At 34.8% G+C, this 24,306-nt stretch overlaps 1 protein-coding gene across 1 annotated transcript; it reads right to left on the reverse strand.

Annotated features, from left to right (window-relative positions):
- Window positions 1-1,521: 1,521 nt before the first annotated feature.
- On the reverse strand, window positions 1,522-23,301 carry LOC149835789 (protein GET1-like). The gene is made up of 7 exons (XM_090010670.1): window positions 23,057-23,301; window positions 20,378-20,457; window positions 5,336-5,406; window positions 5,137-5,204; window positions 4,985-5,066; window positions 1,956-2,008; window positions 1,522-1,879 (listed from the first exon to the last, which is right to left on the reverse strand). Exons 1-7 carry the CDS (start codon window positions 23,159-23,161, stop codon window positions 1,772-1,774), a joined length of 567 nt encoding a protein of 188 aa, XP_089866796.1. The 5' UTR covers window positions 23,162-23,301; the 3' UTR covers window positions 1,522-1,771.
- Between the last annotated feature and the right edge of the window lie 1,005 nt (window positions 23,302-24,306).

Raw genomic sequence — 24,306 nt, forward strand, 5'->3', positions numbered from 1 at the left:
TACCCAAATCCTTCGATTTCCACTTACAATGGTTTGACATCATGATATATATATAATGGGTAGATAACATATTTGTATGGTTTGACATTTATAAGTAATGAACATCGACCACTTACAATGGTTTCAAATATAAAACCTTGTGATGCAGGATTTACATTTGCAAATGTAGAAAATGGTGGGTTATAAATGCGAGACATGTTCGAAAGACGTGTTTCATATGACCTCAATAATTATTTTGTATACTGAAACTATGTTATATGCTTAAATCTTGTAAATATGTAAAGTACGATCGATGTACAAGGTGCATGATTGAATAACATATATTTTTGTGTTAAAATTTATGTCATTCAAATTGAAATATGTATGTATGTCGAATATGATGTGATGAATGAAAGGCATGAATGAATGACATGAATTTTGCGCGCTTTTGAAGTGTCAATTTTTTTCAACACTCTTTTCACTAACAATCGCATAAAGGGCACAAGCATGAGAACATTCGTGTGCGAAGGTCAAGACATTCACAAATGTAAAAGCGTGCAGAAAGACATTTGCAAATGTGAGAAAAAATTCACATATTTTGATATTTGAGAGGAAAGTTCACATTTCAGAGGAAATTTACGTGTGAAGAGTAAAAAGATCCTTTTACAGCCCAAAAGTTGCAAGCCTTGCCAAAAATTGTAGGGTATGAACGAAAATTATAAGGTACAATCATACAGCCACAATGCATCATTTTTGTTGGAAGTACGATCATTTTCCGTATAAAAAGAAACTGTTTTGCCATATGCAGACTGGGCTGGCTTGTGATATTTATAAGTCATGGTATGTTTTTTCCATGGTAGATCAGGTAGAACCTGGGTCCGGACCCTAGTTTATTGTTCTTAATTGGGCTGTACATTGCTTACCAATTCCAACGAAGCTAGAAACTAACAATCCTAAATCTACTAGTCAGTAACCATGTGATCATGATACAGCTTATAATCCACGAAAATCCAGCTTTTACACCGAAAAAAGTACCTCCTAATTTCTGTAACATGACATTTTTGCCAAGTCTTGTGCAACTTTAAGATCAGTTAATCAAATCAGCCAATTCACATCATGGTTAAATAAGAGAAGCATGTCAATATTTGAGTTAATATTCGCTAGTCTTTTGCATGTACAAATGCCTCATTCCTTTTCTTTTTTTTTGTTTTTCGTGAACCTAATGTCATGTGATCAACTTGGGCCATCCATTACATGTAAGACATGATTATGGAATTCTTTGAAAATCAATGGCCCACAATATGCAATATATTCACGACAGCTAAACCCATGTTTTTTAAGTTGGGAAAACATTATCCAAATGCTGATTCCTAGCATCTGGACCATGCTAATCCATCTACAAGGTCTTATTGGATCAAAACAACCGGAACCTATGCAATTTAGAGGTGTTTGTACATACAAACGTTTGCAGCAAATATCAACGCTCATAATGTTGTCATCATGATTAAATAAGGCTTGCAAACCCCATTCATTTTCGAATTTGTCAAAAATTGCGGACATGGTAGCACTTCATTCATTAAGACTAAATGAAAACGATATTTCTCTCAAAAAGTCCAAATGGTTAACCACCATCGGGAGAATCACCCCCAAAATTAGAACAAGCCTACCAAAACTTGCAACAACCAAAAGAATACATTTGTAGTTTAATGCACAATTAGCAAAGCCATCTGATCCTGAATATTCCCAAATGGTCAGAGGCATCTGAGATATGATGTGAGTGTAAATCCAGCTACTAACCTGCTTGATAGTACTTCAGATGTGACATGGCAACTAATGACAGCTTATGGACTGCGAATTCGCTAACTCGATCCGTTAAAACCAACCATGGAATTATTCCAACCTGTACCCATTTCAGCTGAATAAGTTGAATAATTCATGTTACAGTAAATGCAGTTCAAATCTTAAGTTTGTAGTACCCGAATGGCATTGCCAGTTGAAGAATCAGTGCGACTCCAAAATAGTAACTTTCCTGGAAAGGCCAACAAGGGTTTATGTTAAACAAATTGCCTTGTCATGCAGCACTGCATAAATTCAAGAACTAACACGGTAGATTTAATGAAGTCATCACAAGAAGGATTAGTGCAATATCATTGAAATAAACACAAATTAGCACTATGTTTAACTGAAAAGCTACTCTCTCTCTCTCTCTCTCTCTCTATATATATATATATATATATATATATATACACACACACACACACGGTGCTTCTGTTTAGCATGTTCTATTTATCATTTTCATGCATTAAAGTTGACTCAAATATGACATTTTACACCATTTCTAAACCACCGATATTTTCATGAATTGTAAGTCATTGATTTTTCATGATCTCAAAAATGAAATCTTGTAGCGTATTAGACATGATAAAATCTTCTAACATACACACACACATATATAGGATTTATATTTGTGACAATTGATTGCACCTTCAATCGAGTAGGAATCTCATGATGTGAGTTGTTTTGACTCAATCTAACATCATAGATGTGTTCAACATGTTGGATTTAGTAAGAATCAACCCTTGGATCATGTTTTTTCGACCAAAAACATGTTTTTATGAGTCGGAAAAAAATTGGTGCATTCATAGCTGTTGATTTTTGGATCGCCGGAAAAACTTGGATATAGGTCGGATTATGGCAATCCAAAAGCTGGTTCCCACTAAATAAAACATGTAGATCATAAGTATGGCATTAGATGTGAAAGAATAAAAAAGCGGTGTTTGCTAAGTCGATTGTATTTCCAATCGACTCTCTCTCTCTCTCTCTCTCTCTCTCTCTCTCTCTCTATATATATATATATATATATATATATATATATATATATATATATATATATATATATATATATGGTACTAATGAAGGTACAAAACTATTTGAGTTGGAAATTGTAGGTGTAAACTGTATCAGCTCAATCTAACCATATAGATGTCTTCAACATGTTTTTTTTGTGGAAGACCTATCCTTGCATCATGATTTTTTATGTAAAAATATTATTTTTTCAGTAAAAAATTTGGTACATTTGTGGGTCATTGATTTTTGAAGCCCTTGAAAATCCTACTTACATGTCATAATCACATGATTCAAAACTGATTTTCTACTAAACAAAGCTTGTAGATCACATCCATAGGGTTTGATCTACAAAAAAAAAATCAAAAAATATGAAAAGAAGGTGTTTTCCACTCAATAGTTTTGTACCTTCATTAATACCAAATACAATGCATTGTTACAAACGTTTGTAGGTACAAATGCCTCTAGATCTCCATGGTGTAGGTTGTTTTGATCCAATAAGACCTTATAGATGGATTTGAATCGGTCATGTTTCTTCAACGATAAAACACGATTTTATGACCCACACATTGTAAGCTGTTGATTTTTGAAGCCTTATAAAAACCTGCCTACGTGTTGTAAACGGATAATCTAAAAGCTGATTCCCACTAAGAAAAACATGTAGATCACATCTGTAAGGTTAGTTTCATGAAAAACAACCAAAAAACTGAAATAAATAAATAAAACTAGGTATTTCTACCTGCAAACCACAATAGCAAATATCATCTCATATATATATACACACAAATCCCTACTCCCTTCATGTAGGTACCACACCAGTGTGACATTCGGTGCAAGAATGAATGTCAAGGGAAAACAAATGAAGATTTTCAGGAAGATGGCAAGGAAGGATAACTGAAACTTTATTTATTTTTGAAACTATCATTCTTAATTTAATTTGTACTGTTAAAGTACCTTATGTGAACAATTCTTGCTGCATGGCCCCATGCTGATGTTCAATAGCTATCATCTGCAAGTGATCCTCTGATTCTTCAAAATCCATTCAGGTCTCAGGATTCACTTGTAATGGAATCCAACGTCAGTGCACTAGAAAAGGTAGCAACGTCTAATTTCTGATACTACTTGTTTCCCTTTACTGGTCTTCATCTTTTTATGCAATGAAGTTAATAAACTAGATATTCATATTTGTAGTTCAAACAGTTACCATTTTCATGTACCCATAAAAATTTATTCGTTTTTTTAGTTCAGCTTGGGGGCCATATTTTTAGGAGTGATTCAATACTGAAGCAACTTAAAGAATCCCAACATACTGGGAGCACTTAGAATACTACCATTTTAATGACCTCAAGTCACAGATTTATCTCTTCACCATGGGTAACTCTAAATTGGTTGGTGGAATGTTAATAGTACATCCACCATGGGATTACGCGTATCTAGAAATGTCCATATGAAAAAGGAAAGAAAATCTTCAATTTCCAAACCAAGCACTGAATGAGATGCTTATAACTTTTATATCAGTTTTGCCTGCAAATCACCTCAACGACTTCAAACACAAGCTCTATAATAACTGTCCATTGCATTAGATATAAACATGTGGAAGTGGATTTCAATTGTATTACTTTCTTGGCTCTGTATGTTCCAAAACACAAGGTGGCCAGCAGTATGATTGGAAAAAGCATTGATAAAATAAAGTCCTAGTACCACCCTTCAGGTAGAGGGGAAGGCATTAGAAATCATGCAAGTCAGCAACTGCAAATGCACACCAAGTCGTTTTTGTACTCAAACTTTATCGTTCACTCTTTTGCTTTTCCAAAATCAAAGGTAAACAGCTTCAAATCCATACATCACATCTCAATCTTGGAAGCCACCAATACGAGTGTGCAGGTACACTAGTTTTCCTGTGAAATGTTTATTTAGCAGATCCAGCAAACTAATATTCCTTCTTTTTTAAGACAACATAAACACAAAAGCAAATGAATGGAAAAGCGAAAAAGAAATGCATCAAGTAGTTCACTTACATGCAACAAATCATACCAAAAACTAAACATAAAGCAAACAGCTTATTTATAGAATTGATCATTAAAGAAAACATAGTGCACATCTGATATTTTTCAGTCAAGCAATGCATGCAAACTCTTTGCTTTATCTCAAAACCAATTACCAAAAGGTTGCAAAAGGTAACCAGGAATGACTGCAATAGAGGTGCTCCAGAACCAGCAAATCAATCCAAAATATGTTATACCCTACATGGACAGGAACCCATGAGAATTAAAAGTTTACTTAGTGACAGAAAATGATAGCATCTTTTCATACCTTCACAATTTTCATATAGCCCAAGTAAAAATCCGGTGACCGTCTTTCCTTCATGAGTGATTCCTGGTCTGTGGTAAATAAACAATGAGGTTTAGGTTATGAATGGCACAAAAATGAAACTAAGAATTTTAGGAAAATAGAACATGTACACACCAGGAAAAAAAAATAACTTAGTATGAGCAGGAACAGCAAAACATACACTGTGCAAGCTCCTTCTCCTTTGCTGCTGCAGTCCTCCTAAGTTTTGCAGCCTGTGCAAATGTTGATGGCCTGCAACCCCAATACATTATCATGTTTAGACATTTAAAAATTTCCAATAGTTGAAAGCTTTCACAATACCAGACAGAAATGGCGATTGGTCCTTAAGATTTGTCAAAGAAAAGAGATCAAGATACAAAAAAAAAAAACAGATGGCAATGAGGATCTAGGGAAATCATCCCAAATTAAGTACAGTTTCATCACTTTCGATATAATTAACATAAAGGACAATATGATGATAATCCCCTTGTGATCAGAATAATGACCACCAGTGAAATAAATTGAAACACGTCTTAAACACAAAGTTTACAGCTCTGCCACTAACAATGATGTCACTTCCACATTAACAACTTCCAACACACTGCATGGATTATTTGAAGTGAGAGGCTTCAGGAAGATGTCATATCCGTTCATCTATACCACTAAACTATGGTAGAACCTCATAATCTTCTATTCTATAATAAATGAGATATTAGTATAAATAGAACATATTAAGACAAGAATTAATAACACCACTGTTATTGGAGAAGAATATCAGTTATATGATACATTGATGAAGTACAACAGGAAGATATAAGTCCTTAATATGTGTTCTGCTCCTTCATTATTGATGAAGTTATATGATATTTGGCTTCTGCACTTGAGCATACAACAATATGTAATGGGAATGGACTGTTAAAATGTATTAAATCATATTATATATATATATTAATAATTGTAAAGAAACAACAAGACTACAATCCACGAACCAAAGTGTTCCCTCAAGGAATCCACTTTCAACACTCACAAAGTGAACCACAAAGTGTTCTAAAAGAACACAGTCACAAACCCATATAAAGGGAATAAAAATATAATCTATTCAACAAAGAAGTGTCAAAAGACTTACTAATCAAAGGGCAGAACACCCCTATATATACAAGAAGGTAGAGAAAAGAGAGGCTCAAAAGAGAGAGGGAGCCAAGCTCAAACCCAGTTTGACTCTGCCTCTAACATATATATTTATATACAATATATATGTATTATACATTGTATATATACAAATATATGTATATACACAAATATATATATATATATACATACATACATACATATATATGTACGTATATATATATAAACATATGTACAATTTAACAGTAATGATACGGTGCTCCTGGAGCACCTACTCCCTTTTATCTAAACCGTTGGATTGTTTCTAATCCAATGGTTTAGATGAGGTTGAAATTAGGATAGCTTTTCATAATTAATGGATTTGAGAAAAGTAAATGAGAGAAGGGAGGCAGTTTAAAAATTCCAAAGATGAAATAAATGATCTCTCTCTCTAACCCTCTCTCCCCCTCTCGTCCATATTTGGGCATGAAATTCATGTAGATGAATAGCATCGATGCATATAATGAATGGATGAATAAGGATGGGTGACATATTCATACATGCATGGCATGCATCCATGTCTATCATCTCACATTTTTCGCTTTTGGTAAAATGTTGCCCTTTCTCTATCTCTAGTTCATATTTATACATTGGTGCATTATACATATGCATGGACAGATGATAGACATGGACACATGGATGGATGATTAACATGATGCATGGTTTGAAGTCATGGCCGGATGTGGCAAATAAAATGAGAGAGAGAATTCTTAACGTTGAAATCCTTTACTCCACCTGCCACACCACCCTCATTTATTTTTTAGGAACAATTAATACTGCAAAGCCATTAAATTTAGTGACTCTTTTTCCTCGATTTATGTTTTTGGAAGCCATTAAATATGGAAGACCCTCAAAATTCCAACCTCATCTAAACTGTTAGATTGGATACAATCCAACGGTTTAGATAAGGGAGTAGGTGCACCAGGATCACCCTATCATTACTATATATATATATATATATATATATATATATATATATATATATATATATATATATATATATATATATGAGTGTATATATTTGTATATGAGTGTATATGTACATATTATATAATTTTAAATTGTTTTTCTTTCCTTTGTAATAGGTAATACCCTTTAGGGGTATTGTGGTAATTTTGTGCATGTAATAGGCTCTGCCAATTAGAGGGAGAATGGCTCTGTCCTTTAGGAGCATAACTGACCTCTTTTTTTTTGTCCTTTACACTTTTGTAAAGGGCAGTTTTGTCTTTTAGTCAATATAGCTATTGGAAATCTCCAAGAGCTATATTTAGTTGTCCTTTAGTGAATATAGTTGTTGAAAATCTCCAACAACTATATTTCTAGTTGTTGGAGCTTTTCCCAACAACTATATGGGTTTTCTTGGCCCTCTTGCTTGTATATAAATAGGGACCTCTTGTCCCATTAGATGTAATGCTTTCCTAAGCATTCTATCTCAATAAATATTATTATTTGTTTTTTTATGTTTTTTGCTTTCTTTTGTGTATGCTCTTTGGTGCCTCTTATGATCTCATGTATTCGCCATTGATTGACTTGTGTATTGTCCCTTAGTAGACTTGTGATTGTGCATATTTAGGCTCTTTGTGGTCATTGTATGCACTTAGGTGATTTTTTATTACCTTTGGCATTTGTATTGTCCCTTGTAGGACTAGTTCTTGTGCTTATGCACATTATGGTTTGCTTTCTACTTGATTTCATTATATGGCATCAAGAGCCAAGAAAATTTTCTTGGTAGTTTGCCTCTTGTCTATGTAGTCAAAAGTGTTGACTAGTCGCCTAGTCGGTCTAGTAGATAAGGAACCTAGGAATTGGCCAGATTCCTAGGTTCAAAAAAAAAATGGACCTTTTTTTTTACTAGGCGCCTAGTCGGCACCTAACTTGCTTTCATGCCTAGGCACGAGGGTAAGAAAGTCTCTTTTTTTTTTTTGCTTTTTAATATGAAAAGACAAGAGGGGATGGGAGGGTTATAAAACCTTTCCCCTCTTACTCTCTCGTTTTCTCTCTGCTCTATCTTTCTTCTCTCTTGCTCACTCTCGCAGTCACAGCGTAGCCCTCGCAACCCTATGTTGTCACCCTCACCGCACCTCCGTCGCCTTAGGTATGAATGCTTCTCCCTTCTTCTTCTTCTTCTTCTTCTTCTCCTCTCTTTGTCTCTCTTTCTCTCTCCCCCTTCCTCTGCTTCTTCTCCTCTCTCACTTTCTCTCTCCCCTTTCCTCTACTTCTTCTTCTTCTTCTCTATGTCTCGCTTCCCCTTCCTCTACCTCTTTTTCTTATTCGCCTCTCTCTTTGTCTCTCTTCCCCTTCCTCTTCCTCTTCCTCTTCTTCTTCTCCTCTCTCTTTGTCTCTCTTCTTTTTCTTTTTCTTCTCCTCTCTCTGTCTCTCTTTCTCTCTCCCCGACTCATCATCTTCTTCTTCTCCCCCATCTTCTTCTTCTTCTTCTTCTTCTTTCTTCAAAATCCTAATTGAATCCAAATCCAAATTAGATCCAATTTTAGTTAAGTTAAATTCCACAACCAATCCAAATCCGAATTCATATTTAATTAAATCCAAATTCAATTAAACCCCAAATTCAAATTAAATTGAAACTCAAATTGGAATTAAATCTCAAACGAAATTCAACTCCAAATTGAAATTAAATTTCAAATGAAATTCAAATCAAATTGAGATTCGATTAACTTAAGATTCAAATTCAAATTAACATTCAAATTAAATTCTATTTCAAATGAAAATTCAAATTAAAAATTCAACCCACAAGTGAGACATAAAATTCCTCTTTATTCATTAAATAATTGAAAAAAAAATCGCAGGTATTACAACCAGACAACTCCCAAAAGATGTGTGAATAATGAATGCATGAATTTGGACTATATGAATTTGATAGCAAACCTGATCTTGGTGGTGCAGTTTTACCTCATGTAACTCTTTGACCCAATGTAGAGAACAAGGTGCACTTTGGATCTACAATATGTTGCAGATGCGAGGAGGATAAGTTCATGTTATTTTTCTCTTGAAGTGTATGCTGACCCATATTCGGAATCAGATCATGATCCACAAAATGGGTATAGATAGCCATTCTATGGATCCTCAAGTTTTTAAAAGCTAAAAAAAGGTTTTTCACTGAAATTTTTTTATCGCTTTCTCTCCCCCTTCCTCTACATCTTCTTCTTTTTCTTCTCTCTTTGTCCCTGTCTCAGTCTCACTCCCCCTTCCCTTGCCTCTTCTTCTCTCCCCCTTCATCTGCCTCCTCTTCTTCTTCTTCTTCTTCATCTCCTCTTTCTCTCTCCCCCTTGCTTTGCCTCATCTTCTTCTTCTCTCTTTATTTTTTGTTATAATTGTTATAATTGCACCAATGGTTGTTGTAATTGCTTTGTCCCTAATTGCTTTAATTTCTCCCTAGTTCTGTAATTGTTGTAATTTCTTTGTCCCTATTTTTTGTTGTTGATTTTGTGACAGTGTGTTGATTGAACTTATTAACTTATTACTAGAAATTTAGTATCCATGCAATATATATATATATATATATTGTAATGTTTGACATGTTTTTTTTATCTTTTACTTATTGGTGATTGATTTTATGTTGCATACATGTTTGTTACTAATTTTAGCAGTTCATTTTTATATTTTTTATATTTTTATATATTTTTTAATTAAGGTACCGACTAGTCCCGCCTAGTCTCCGACTAGTCTTTTTAGGGGTCCACCGACTAGGCACCGCCTAACGCTTTTGACTACATAGCGTCTTGTACATAAACCCTATTGCGTTATCATGCATTATTATGTGCATTAAATATGCTTTAATTGCACATTGGATATATGTTAAGGATATTTACATTTGTTCCATGATGATTATCTTGCATTTATTTGTATGAATTTAATTAATTCTTCCTCTTTTTGTGAGCTCCTTTGATCTCTTACATTTAATATACATGTTGTCGTGTTTTGCTTAGTATAATTAATAAGCTGTATCTTTATTTGAAATGTTTAACTAAGTCTTTGGGACATTATTGCAAAATTGTTTATATCTTATTGATATTTTATGTCTAACATGTGCTTGTCTTTTGAACTTTAGTGATCAAAATTCTACTATGTTCAGAATTTATGTTTCCTTAAGAAAATATGTTGTTTTTATGGTTATGATTGTTTAAACAAGAAATTCTTAAAAAAAATGATTTTGAAGTATATTCCTTATGTCTATCTTAGTGGCTATTGTATCTTGCTTGAATTGTTGCTAATATTTCTAAAAATTTTAAATTATTGATTAAGGTGCATATCTTACTTTTAAAATTGTTTAGTTTATAGTATCTTTATGTTTTGTTACGGAACTTAACCATCCTCTCTCCATATATATATATATATATATATATATATATATATATATATATATATATATATATATATATATATATATATATATATATATATATATATATATATATTATTGTTGTTCAAAATATATATCTTTTGAAACTATATACATATAACCGATAACTATTTTTAACTATTGTGTTAAAATATTTTCTTTTAAATCTATTTAGTTAAGATATTTTCCATTGTGTAGTTGAAACCTTTGTTTTGTTCTCTTTGCAGGTTCTTGAAGATGATATAGGTTGAAAAAAAAATTTTGTTTCTGACACATCATATCATGAAGATGGAGATAGTTGATGAAGGCATTTAGTGAAGATTATCAATGAAGACTTTGGATCTTTCCTCCTATCATTTTCTTGTTTTTTTACAAACTTTTGGTGATCCACCATAAGTTTGAGGGGAGGGTTAAGATAAATGTAATATCATTTTGTATTTGTTGTATATACCTAAGTATACTTAGGTATACTTATTGGTATTTCTTTTTGAAATCTTTTTTTTGTAACCTATTGGTTTTTGTTCTTAGTAGTGTAAGCAGACTTAATAGGGGTAGAATAAGAATTTCTCATTTGTTATATGTATTTTTCAGTCATTATTTAAATGACTGATTTTTTAACTTAGTAGTGTAAGTAGACTTAATAGGGATAGAATAGGAATTTCTCATTTGTTCTATGCATTTTCAGTCATTATTTAAATGACTGATTTTTTTGTATTTTTACCAAAACTAGCTGTTAGGGCTGTGCCTAACAGCTAGTTGGAGGAGGTCCAACGGCTTGTTGGACCTCCCTCCAACATGCTGTTAGGCTAGTCCATTTCCTTGTATATATAAGTGTGTGTGTGTGTGTGTGTGTGTGTGTGTGTGTGTGTGTGTGTGTGTGTGTGTGTGAAAGGTGAGAGTGATGGGGTACGGTTAGTGTCCAAGAAAGATTAGTAGGTCAGTGAGTTTTTGTAGACAGGAATGTTTGGCTTGACTTACAATAAGATTGATGAGTTTGCCAAGGAGGAAATAAGTGAAGGAAGAAGCTTCTTGAAAAAGTTTTATTATTTGCAAGTTAATAGATGTACAAACTGTTCAAAAACTTTTATATGTATGTGCATTTATGTGCATGTGTTTGTGTGTATAGTGTGTGTGTCTGTGTGTATCATAATACAGTGGCATAGGAATATCCAAGACCATCCTAAATCAGTAACTGCTGCAACCATATAACAATTGGCAATGTCACAAAGGCTTTATACTCAACCATAGTAGATAAACTACTCATGTATCGATGTTTCAAACTTTGCAGTAAAACCAAAGAGACTCCGAAGGACCAACATGAAACAACTCCTCCCAATATACAACTGAATATGCTGACAACTCTAAAAAAGGAAGACAAAGAAGGTAAAGACACCCCTGACCTGGTGTGTGGATATGTTTACCAATACATAACAATCATGGGTTGCCATACTGAACGTTGGTGAACTACATGGGCAATGTTAAGATGAATGTTGGTGAGAGAAAAAAGAGTTACAACCACCTGTTCATATGTTGTAAGGTTTAGAAGAGATCAAAAGAAATTACTTCTTCACATTCATCTATTAAAGGGTGTGGTTCCCTACTTCTCATTGCAAAATAAGACTTATATTGTCAACATATAAGTGAAACATAGATAAGGAACTAGAAACATGGATGCATTTGTTAGAAGGAGAAGCCATACAAAGCCATGGTTGGTCTGAACCTCTCTTACCAAGCTCAAAGAGTCTACTTAAACTCAGATAGTTCACTTTAAGAAGAGAACCTACAAGTGCCGATAGGCTAGAGGGAGATTCCATATATTCTTCAAATCATTTTGATGAAGAGTCCAACCTTGAAATAAAAGCAGCCTAGAAGTGCAGATAATGGTCAACAAGCTACAAGAGCAGACATCTCATCATAATGATCCATACCCCAGGTTCGAGTCTGACCAGGTGTGTGGGTGGCTTTAACTGGTGTGCTCCATAAGGGCTTGGGTGTCGGTGACCCCACCCGGGGTTTACCTTGCAAGGAGCAGGCCCACTAAGTTGTTAAATTATGTATATATAAATATATATATATATATACATATACATATACATATACTTATATATATACATACGTATATATATAAGTATATATATACAGTCTTTTCTTTTTTATTCTCAAAATACCCGATAGGGGTATTTTGGTAAAACCCCATGTAACACCTTTTTCCCTTTTTCTATTTTTCCTTTCTTCTTTTTTCCTTTTTTCTTTTCTTTTTTTCCTTTTATTTTTTAGCTTTTTGTAAGACCACAAGGGCCCCACACATGTAGTCGTTGGGAGCCCCAACGGTCATATTTATGACCGTTGGGGCTCCCAACGACTACATGGGAGCCCCTTGTGGTCCCTTCTACATGGCTCCCTCCTCTATAAATAGAGGAGGTTTTCCTCTTGTATGGTAAGGGTTGTTTACCCTCTTTTTCTTCTTCAATAATATACAACTTATGACTTTTGGTCATTTCTCCCTTTTGTGGGTTTTTGTATACACTTTTAGTGTTTGTGTTCTTGGCTCTTGGAATCACTCTTGAAGAGTGATTTGCTTTATTGGTGCTTCCGCCGCTCCTCCCTTTTTCATTACATGGTATCAGAGCAAGGTTGGTGATCCGGCTTCTTCCTTTTTGGTGCCTTGGGACACGTGCCTCTCAAGCTTTTGAAGAAGGAAAGAAGACCTTTCGGCTCCCATGGAACGTGATTCTAAAGTTGAGCTTTCTTTCAAGCTTAATGGATCTAATTATCTTATGTGGGCCTCCGCTATGGAAAATCATCTAAGATGTAAGAAACTTTGAGGTTTTGTTATGGGAACTACTCCCGAACCCTCTCTTGTTCTCACTAAGATTGAAAATGATGTTGAAAAAGCTTTAGATTGCGATAAACGCATCAAAGCTATAAATGATCATCAATCCAAAATTGAGGATTGGGAAAGTAATCATGCCAAAATTTTGGCATGGTTTATGAACAACGTGGACCTAAAAAATTGTGCAAATATTGCAAAATTTAGAAAAGCCAATGAGGCATGGTTCTTCCTCAAGGGTATGTAGACCCAAAAGGATCTTGCTAGACAATTTTTTTGTCAAGAGAAAATTTGATCCACTAGACAAGCGGATATGAGTGTCCGTGACTACTTTAGCTCTTTAACCCCTCTTTGGGATGAGCTTGTTCTTCTTGAGCCTAAATGGGTGGCTCCGGAAGATATTGAGTTAAGAAGAGAACAAATTGAAAAGGAGCACTTTTTCCAATTTCTTCATGGTCTACGACCGAAATATGAACAAGTGAGGGCATCCCTTCTCCATAGAAGTAAAGCCTTACCCATTGAAGACGCCCTTGCCGAAGTATGCCAAGAAGAAACTCGACTTGGCTTAAGTATCAAGAGTGATGAAGTTTTGGCCGTTTCTAGGCCCGGATCTAATGTAAAAGCATATAGACCTCCCCACTTTAACAAAAATAATGGATATAGAAAGGGGGTGATTTGCCACTATTGTAATGAACCGGGTCACATTAAACCGGTTTGCCCAAAGCTTAAAAGAAAAGTGGCCGTGGTTGGAGAAAATTCTCCAAAGAAGGAAGAAGAAAGTGTTAAAGAGGGAGATATCAAAGAAACTCTTAATCATATCTCCGAAGTTCTCCAACATCTTCTCAAGACTTCTTCACCTTCAACATCCAGAGCCGCCATCGCCTACTCTCCATCACCTCCAGGTACGTGGATACTAGACTCTGGTGCTTCTTTTCACATGACATCTCATAAAAACTCGCTTTCTAATGTTCTTTCCGAACCCATATCTTCTTATGTTTCAACGGTCGATGGGACATCTTTAAAAATTGAAAGTATTGGAACACTTGATTTTAAAATTTCTCAATTCTTCTTTGTTCTTAAAGAGTCGTTTCAAAAATTAATCTAAATCTTTTTTCCGTTTCCCAAATCACCGATCATGGATGCCAAGTCTCTTTCTCACCTAAAGATTGCACCGTGCAGGATCTCCAGTCAGGGAAGCTGATTGGGCAAGGCCATAGAAGGGGTGATCTCTATTTTATGGATTTTTTTACTCTTCCATCTAAGTCATCTTGCAATCTTGTAAAGGACAAAAGTATTGAAATTTTGCATGAGAGACTTGGTCATCCAAATTTTGTAAAAATGTCTCTTTTCCCTTTTTTGAACAATACTTGTAAAGACAATCACATGACTTGTAAAGATTGCATTTTTGGGAAATCTAATGCTATTCCATTTCCTCATAGAAATTATTTCACCACTCGGCCTTTTGAACTTGTTCATTCCGATGTATGGGGACCTTCCCCTATTTTGTCCAAAGGAGGATTTTCGTACTATGTGGTCTTTATTGATGACTTCACTCGATTTACATGGATTTACTTCTTATGTCGCAAATCCGAAGTTTTTTCCTTCTTTAAAGAATTCCATGCGATGGTTAAAAATCAATTTTTAGGAAATCTATCAATTCTTAGGTCCGACTCGGGAGGTGAATACATGTCCAATGAATTTCAAAACTATTTAAAAGAAAACGGAATTTGCCATCAACGTTCTTGTCCAAACACTCCGCAACAAAATGGACTTGCTGAAAGAAAGCATAGACACATAATAGAAACCACAAGAACCTTATTAATTTCAAAAAATATTCCAAAATCTTTTTGGGCCGAAGCGGTTCTAACCTCAACGTATCTTATCAATAGAACTCCTTCATCTTCTTTAAAAAATCTTTCTCCATTTGAGAAACTTTACAATATGTCTCCCAATTATAAAAGACTAAGAATTTTCGGATGTAAATGCTTTGTTTTAACTCACAAAAATGATAAACTTTCTTCTAGAGCTATTGAATGCATTTTCTTGGGATATGGCGAAAAACAAAAAGGTTATCGATGCTTTGACATATCAAATAATAAACTTTATATTTCAAAAGATGTCACATTCTTAGAAGAAGAAAATGTTTTTCACATAAACCAAATGAAGATATTGATTATTCCTTTTTATTTGACTTATTGCCTCAAGAAAAGGTCATTGATGATAATGTTGAATCTAGTGAATCACTCATAGACGAATTTGAACCTCCAAATGATGACCAAAATTTACAAGAAAATGTACAAAGGCAAATACAAGTCTACTCTAGAAGAAATGAAAGTAATCCTCCTTGTGCCCTTGAAAAATTCTCTTAAAATGAGACAACTGAAGAAACCTCTCAAAGAAGATCAAATCGTATTTCAAAAATACCAATAGATTTGTATCTTATGATTCTTTTTCTCCAAATTTTCGAGCATGTCTGCTTGCTCTTCACTCAATTCATGAACCAACTCATTATAATGAGGCCAGACAATATGCTCATTGGAATGAAGCAATGGAACTGGAACTTAATGCACTTAAGAGGGCTCAAACTTGGGAAATCGTTGATCCACCCAATGGTAAGAAACCCATTGGATGTCGATGAGTTTTTAAAGTTAAAACTAAGTGCGATGGATCTTTAGAAAGATATAAGGCCAGGTTAGTGGCCAAGGGATATGCCCAAGAGTATGGGGTAGATTATGATGAAACCTTTGCCCCTGTTGCTCGAATGACTAATGTTCAAGCTCTTATTGCAATAGCCTTTGCTAAAAATGGCCAATTTTTCAACTAGATGTCAAAAATATCTTTTTAAATGGAAATTTAAATGAAGAAGTTTATATGGAACCACCTCCGGGTATGAATTTAAATGGTAAAATTTTGAAATTAAAAAAGGCCTTATATGAACTTAAGCAAGCTCCTAAAGCTTGGTATGATAAGTTTAGTAATGTATTAATCAATTTAGGATTTACTTCTTGCTATACTGACACTGCTCTTTTTGTTAAGAAAACAGGTGATTTCATTGTTATTCTTTTGTTATATGTTGATGATATGATCATCACTGGGGATGACAAAAAGAGGGTAAATGATGTGAAGTCTATGTTAAAAGAAACTTTTGATATGTCTGACCTTGGATTCTTGAGATATTTTTTAGGAATTGAAGTGGCTTACTCCCCACGAGGATACATTTTATCTCAAATGAAATTGGCCGCAGACATTTGTACCAAATCTGGAATATCTGTTGAAAAGAAAGTTGAGACTCCCGAAGTTATCAATGCAAAACTCAGACTTGAGGATGGTGTTCTTCTTGAGGATCCAACTCCTTATCGTCAATTAATTGGATCTCTCACCTACTTATCCATCACCCGTTCAGACATAGCTCATGCGGTTCATGCTGCAAGCCAGTTTCAGCATGCACCTACTACAGTTCATATGGCGGCTGTAATGCGAATTGTGCGATACATCAAAAATACCATCTCCAAGGGACTCTTCTTATCCTCTTCCTCATCTCTTGAATTAACTGTTTTTACTGATGTTGACTAGGGAGGAAATCCCAATGATCGTATCTCAACTACTGGTCTTTGCATTTTTTTAGGTGAATCTCTCATCTCGTGGAGGTGCAAAAAGCAGCAAAAGGTCTCTCTATCATCCACTGAAGCTGAATATCGGGCTATGACAATGACAACTATAGAAATCGTGTGGCTCAGAGGGCTCCTTGGTGACATGGGTGTCCTCATTTCCTCACCCACCAAGCTCTGCTGTGATAACAAAAGTGTGATCTACATTGCAAGCAACCATACGTTTCACGAACGAACCAAGCATATCGAGATGGATTGCCACTATGTTCGAGATGAATACCTCAGAGGAACCATCACATTACCATACGTCACTTCAGAATATCAACTGGCTGACTTCTTCACCAAGGCGCTCCCAACTCCACGATTTATGTTTCTTCTTGGCAAACTTTCGGTCTTCTCCCCGTAAAGTTTGAGGGGGCGTGTTAAATTATATATATATATATATACTTATATATATATATATGCATATGTATATATAAGTATATATATACATATATGTATATATATACAGTCTTTTCTTTTTTATTCTCAAAATACCCGATAGGGGTATTTTGGTAAAACCCCATGTAACACCTTTTTCCCTTTTTCTATTTTTCCTTTCTTCTTTTTTCCTTTTTTCTTTTCTTTTTTTCCTTTTATTTTTTACCTTTTTGTAAGACCACAAGGGCCCCACACATGTAGTCGTTGGGGCCCCAACGGTCATATTTATGACCGTTGGGGCTCCCAACGACTACATGGGAGCCCCTTGTGGTCCCTTCTACATGGCTCCCTCCTCTATAAATAGAGGAGGTTTTCCTTTTGTATGGTAAGGGTTGTTTACCCTCTTTTTCTTCTTCAATAATATCCAACTTATGACTTTTGGTCATTTCTCCCTTTTGTGGGTTTTTGTATACACTTTTAGTGTTTGTGTTCTTGGCTCTTGGAATCACTCTTGAAGAGTGATTTGCTTTATTGGTGCTTCCGCCGCTCCTCCCTTTTTCATTACATAAGTGACCTGGTTCTTGTCAAGGATTCCTCGTTATTAAAAAAAAAACTCAAATACCAATCTGCAACCCATGGTCTTCTTTCTGACTAGAAGTCTCAAGATCAATACAACATGGATGTATGGGTACACGGCACAACATGCATACAGCTGCACGTGCCTTTAATTTAAAAAGACAGGTGCAGGGGTCTGTGTGTGTGTGTGTATATATATATACATACATATATATAATATATAATATATACATATATATAATAGAAGCACCATAGCACCAGGAGCATCTTGAAGCACCAGCATCAGCATAGTAATTCGCATTCTACACATCATTCCTCCACATTTTACCTACCTAACACTGACATGGTGTCACCATCGAAAGAGGTTGCCATCACTTGAGTGTAGCACCAGAAGCATCTTGAAGCACCAGCATCAGCATAGTACCTTGCATTCCACACACCATTTACTCCACATTTTACCTGCCTAACACTGACATGGTTTCACCATTGAAAGAGATTGACGTCACTTGAGTCAAAAGGAATCCCAACCCAAAGTAATTCTAGGCATTTGTAATTTTTTACTTTCATGGAAAGAGTATCTCTTCAATTTTTTGCTTTATTTCTATAATATTATTTTTACAATATCAAAGTTCAGTGAAGGTCACCATCTTACTAAAAGCCCAGTAAAGTAATCTTTCTTGATGAAGTCAGCTGATTATGAAAAATTGCATCCCCCATAGTAAATAGATTGATTGTTTAAAGGTTTCCAAAGACAATATGAATACATGAGCTAATGTTTTAGATAAAATGCTCAGCAAAATGAATTTTAAGATTAAAATAACAAATTTCATTAGACTGCACTTTTCTTCTTTTTTGAAAAGTGAATTTCAGTCGGTGTTGAATTTATATTCTTTACTACCTATTATGTTGAGTTAACAAGAAAAACAAATTTGAATTCTTAAGGCATATTTAGTGGACTAAACATTGGTAGCAGATGGGTTGCAATAATTATTCCAACAAGACCAACTTTGCTATTAGGATAAGAGAGGGACAAGGTCCAAAAAAAGTTTCTATATAAAATGGAACATTGCTTCACAGAAGATGCATGATATATGTTTGCTAAACATATTATTAAGCATTTTTTCAATAAAAGCATCTCCCTCTCTCTCAAAACATCCACTATCTGGATGGTTAGGTCACACTATCATAACCAAGGGGCCTCAGGTTCGAATCCCACAAGGGTTATTCCCCAGATTCCCTATCCAAAAAAAAACAACAATAACAACAATGTTAATGAATTATCTAATGAACTTTAGGTGAATCTCTGTACATGTTCTCAGTTAGTTGTTCAAGATGGTCTGAAGGAAATGCCTGAGGTGATTTTGAAAACAGGAAAGTATTGTCACATATATGAATAGACATTTCATTAAAAACAACTCTGGGCTCTCTCCCATCCATGTACACATGCACACACATGCATGAGAGCACAACACCACCACAGACACTCACACACCCACATCTCATGACCAGCCTCATAGAGACAAGCCACCCCTGTGGGCTCTCTCTGGTTCGAATCCCACAGGGATTATTCCCCAGATTCCCAATCCAAAAAAAAACAATAACAACAATGTTAATGAATTATCTAATGAACTTTTAGGTGAATCTCTGTACATGTTCTCAGTTAGTTGTTCAAGATGGTCGGAAGGAAATGCCTGAGGTGATTTTGAAGATAGGAAAGCACTGTCACATATATGAATAGACATTTCATTAAAAACAACTCTGGGCTCTCTCCCATCCATGTACACATGCATGAGAGCACAACACCACCACAGACACTCACACACCCACATCTCATGACCAGCCTCATAGAGACAAGACAAGCATGATACTGTTTCAGTTCAGCTTGGTTACAGTGGCATGAGTAAAGAGACAATAAAAGACCATAACTACTAACATCAAACATATATGTGCAGTCGAATGTTCATAACGTCTCTAACTATGTATGCAAATGACAAATATGTATGTCACAAGTACATTAAATAAGAGCATTTCAGTTGGGACTAACAGAAAAAACACTTGAAAACATTCACATTCAACCTAAACCCAATGAAATAAGACCAAGTCATTTATCATCTCATCCAAGCTATCCGTCATCAAACTTATACTGTAGAATTTAGTGATCCTAAAATGGCCATGTATAGTTGTCTGATTAATCACATATAGCCACCATGAAAGAAAGACAGATATATGTGATGTAACATCAACCAAAATGCATAAACCACTTACATTGATAACAAGCTGGCCTCTTTCAAAAGCTGCCTTATTTCTTGTTTCAACTGTATTTGCTTAGCATCCCTCAACCCCCTCTGAAATGAACAACAACAATAAGAAATGAACAGCAGTCATGTAAATTAAAATTAAAAATAAGAATAATAAGATAACATAAACAAAACATTAGTTAATGAAAGGACACATTTACAACGTATGTTACTTCCAACAAAGAAACAACTTGTGTAAGTGAATTTTAGCAACCCCAAAAAAGCAGCTTAACTAAGTATTTTAACAGCCTCAAAAAGAAAAGAGAAAAAAATCGCTTATTATAAAACATTTGAGCATGTGCACATTTAGATACACGAATTTAAAGTGCATTTAATATAAAAAATACATTTTAAATTAATATTTATTGACCTCAAGAGGAACAATGACAACATTAAAAATATATAGACATCAATTATCCCATTTTGAAAATAAAGCACAGAAAACTAGACATTATGCATTAAAACCCTATTTTGGTAATACTATGCATGTTAAAGATCAATCAAACTGATAAAGCTAATTTTTCTCTCGAATACACTAGAGAGTTACCTTGATGGCTATATTTAATGGAAAAGACATGAACTCAAAGTCCATCATAGTTGTGGCACTATCCACTAGACTAGCAGAACTGTGTGCTAAGTACCAAGTGCTTGAAGCCTTGAAGCCTTGAACCAATTGATGATAGCATTTTTTAAGCAAACCTAGGAGAATATCTATTTGATGGTGCTCAACTTCAAATAAAGGACTCAAAAGCATTGACACCTGAAGTATAATAAGCACCGGATGGATTCTACATGTAAGCTCAAAAATCATACTTTCATGCTAGCGAGCCAAGTTAGGGATGCCAATATGAAAAAACCTGGAATAAATATTATGAAAATAACATATATCTTAAAAAACTACTGAGCCAGACTTCAATCATAACAATTATGTATTATGTGATCTAAAAATAGTTAGATCATTATTATCATTTTAATAGTTATATCATCATCATCATTATTATTGGGATGATGGTGATCATCACCATATTATTATTTTATCATAATAATAATAATAATAATTATTATTATTATTATTATTATTATTGGGATGATGACGGTGACCATCATCATCATTATTATTATCATTTTAATTGTTATATCATTGTTTTACATGATCATACTAATATTTATCCATTAAGCATTGATACTTTATATTATGGTAATCAGGTCTTTATCAGGCCCAGCTCAGATTTTGGTTTGGAATGGGCTGGTTTGTTCTGGTTCAAGGTTTGCTCGGGATCTACCTCTATCCGACTCAGCCAAAAGCTTCACTGGATCAATGACCCGCACCAACAAACTGACGTAGAGGAAAATTTAATTTAAGGTCATGACATGTCATAGGTTATGTCAGGTTAGACCTTTTTACTGGTGTATGAACTATGACCACCACCATTTTATTTGCCTTCAAGGTTATTGAGCATGACCTTTCAGATGTCGGAATCACAAAACCCTAAACAACCAGATACTACATAATCAGATTAGAATATAGATCAACAATCCATTGGGGGAACATTTTACCAGTAGACGTGAACTCTTTATACTGATCTGTTCTGATTTTACATGTAAATAGATCCAGTTCCTAATGAAATTCGGATCTTTTGCATTTGGTTGACAATCTGAGACCAGATCTGACCAGGCAAAGGATAATTGGTCGATTGACACCCCATGTACTAACATCCTTAACAAAAAAGTTCTCAACAGATCCTTTAGACCCCAACCTAGACATGCCTTAGGTTGGGAGCATGTGATAACCATTGGCTTGTTGCACAACCAGTTGGGATCATGCAATGTATAAAAGTTTGCAGATCAACTTATCCATCTCTCCAGTAGATCTTACAGAGCAATGCTGAGGAGTTTGGATAAATCCTTTTAGATGGAGTATCCTATACTAGTTGTAAAATGCTTATTTTCTCTTCCATTAATGATGTAATAAAGTATCATGAACCAGAAACTTCTGTTAGAACACATAATGTTAACAACGTGGTATTGTTACTTGTAACAAAAGATGGTTGTTTGTTGCTAGTCATGCCAAAAAATCCAACACCTAACAGCAACCCAACCAATGTGTTCCCATTGAATTTCTTTGGCACCTCTTGATCTCGACAATGCAATCGGTTCTTAGCTGAATCCTTCATGACAGTTACATATAGCCCATGATCATTCATGTCCAGGGACCACTTAAACTAACTATAATAACCAATATAATATGTTGCTCCATCTTGTGTTTCAATACAACCCAGCATGCCAATATGTTATCATGATCAAAATTGGACAACATTTCCTCATAAATTGCACCAAAATTGATAGAACCCATGTTCTAAAATTGCAATAACAATCACAAAATCTTATCTCATATTTACAGCAACCATCGATTACTTACACTTGAATTCATGTCTTCATTTGTATGCCCTTGTATTAGAATAAACAAAAACCACCTCGCTAGAATCTTGAGAGGAAAAAACGAAAAAGGTACACTGAAACTGCCAATATCAAATCATATGATGCAAGAACGAACAAAAAAATGATGAAAAAAACAAGAAACCTATAGGGAATAAAAAATAAACAAAACCAAAAACAGAAATGGCATAGGGGGGGAGAAGATACCCACCTTCTTGAGGTAGTTTAGAACTGTGGTGAGGCATTCGAGAGAGAAGAGCAGAAAGAAGATGAAGGAAGCGGCGAGGCCGTTCCTGAAAGGCTGGTTTTGGTCCATTTCTCTACCTCCATGGCGGACGTCGGTTTCGGGGGCTCCCTTATATATTATTGACTTCCCACATAATATGCCGCCTTGCTCTGTTCATGGGGTCGAGACCGGAGGATCCTTTCCCGGGACTACACGCCGGATAGACACCTGACAACTGTCGTGGCGTCGTAGACGGGTTTCGGTATACGACCTGGCCTTTTCAAGGAGGTTAGGCCACAAAGATTCGTGGACCTGTTCTTTTTAATGACACATGTTGCAGATTCAACTCATAAATTCGATTTTTTTTTTTTGAAAATAAGATGCAAGGGCATCATGTGTTTAAAAAAATTTAATCAATAAAAACTATTTTTTAGTACATTAATTAAGAGTGGCTATCGGCCCCGACCCTAATAGAGCCTAACAAGCCCAATACTGTGTTTGGGAAGAGGGTGTCAAAGTAGATGAGAGGATGTCAGTGACAGTTATTTGAGTTTGGCTACTCCAAGAAAAATGAAAGATGTTTGGAAGAAGGAATGCAAGGAATCATGGGATTCACATCTTCACTTTTACCCACTTTCAACTTCTTTTACAATAAGAAGGTATTTACAACTCCTTACTTTGAAGTTAACTTCCGGTGGTTAGTTATCGAAAGACATTCACCTCTCTCTCGTGTTATTTGTTTCATATTCATTTAGATCTAAGTAACCCAAATCCCAATGGTCAAACATTGAATTGGATTTGGATAAGAAACAATATTGACTCCATAACATTGATGCATCCTGTTTGGATTTGGAGTCATATTTGGACTTAAAATCTCTATATAAAATCTATATTTAGGTTGAATATTAATCAGATAAATTTTTTTGTCAAATCTAACTAAATGGACTTATATTCAATTGGATATCTGACTCATTTAAATTCTTTGGCAAACGGATTGTTTTTTCAGATCTAACTGAATGGATTTATGTTCAATTGGATATCTGACTCATATCTAAATTCTTTGGGTTCTTAATAATAAGGTCAAAATGGATTGAATTTTTTCAAATCTTTGATATGAACCTAAGCTTTGTTTCTGATATCGATTTAGATTTATATATTCAAAGTGTTTTGGATTAAAATCAGTGTTTGAAATCAAATATATGGTTGAATTCAGATCTAATCCAATTCATCAATAG

The sequence above is a fragment of the Nuphar pumila genome, chromosome 6 (genome assembly GCF_984573655.1).
Source record: "Nuphar pumila chromosome 6, dmNupPumi1.hap1.1, whole genome shotgun sequence".
NCBI classification, from domain to species: Eukaryota; Viridiplantae; Streptophyta; class Magnoliopsida; order Nymphaeales; family Nymphaeaceae; genus Nuphar; species Nuphar pumila.

Coding starts and splice junctions, on each gene's coding strand:
- LOC149835789 (XM_090010670.1), bottom strand. CDS start 23,161: ATGGACCAAAACCAGCCTTTCAGGAACGGCCTCGCCGCTTCCTTCATC. Junction 5,205..5,335: donor GGAGAAGGAGCTTGCACAGT/GTATGTTTTGCT, acceptor TATTTACCACAG/ACCAGGAATCACTCATGAAG. Junction 2,009..4,984: donor TTACCTTTTGCAACCTTTTG/GTAATTGGTTTT, acceptor TGGCCTTTCCAG/GAAAGTTACTATTTTGGAGT.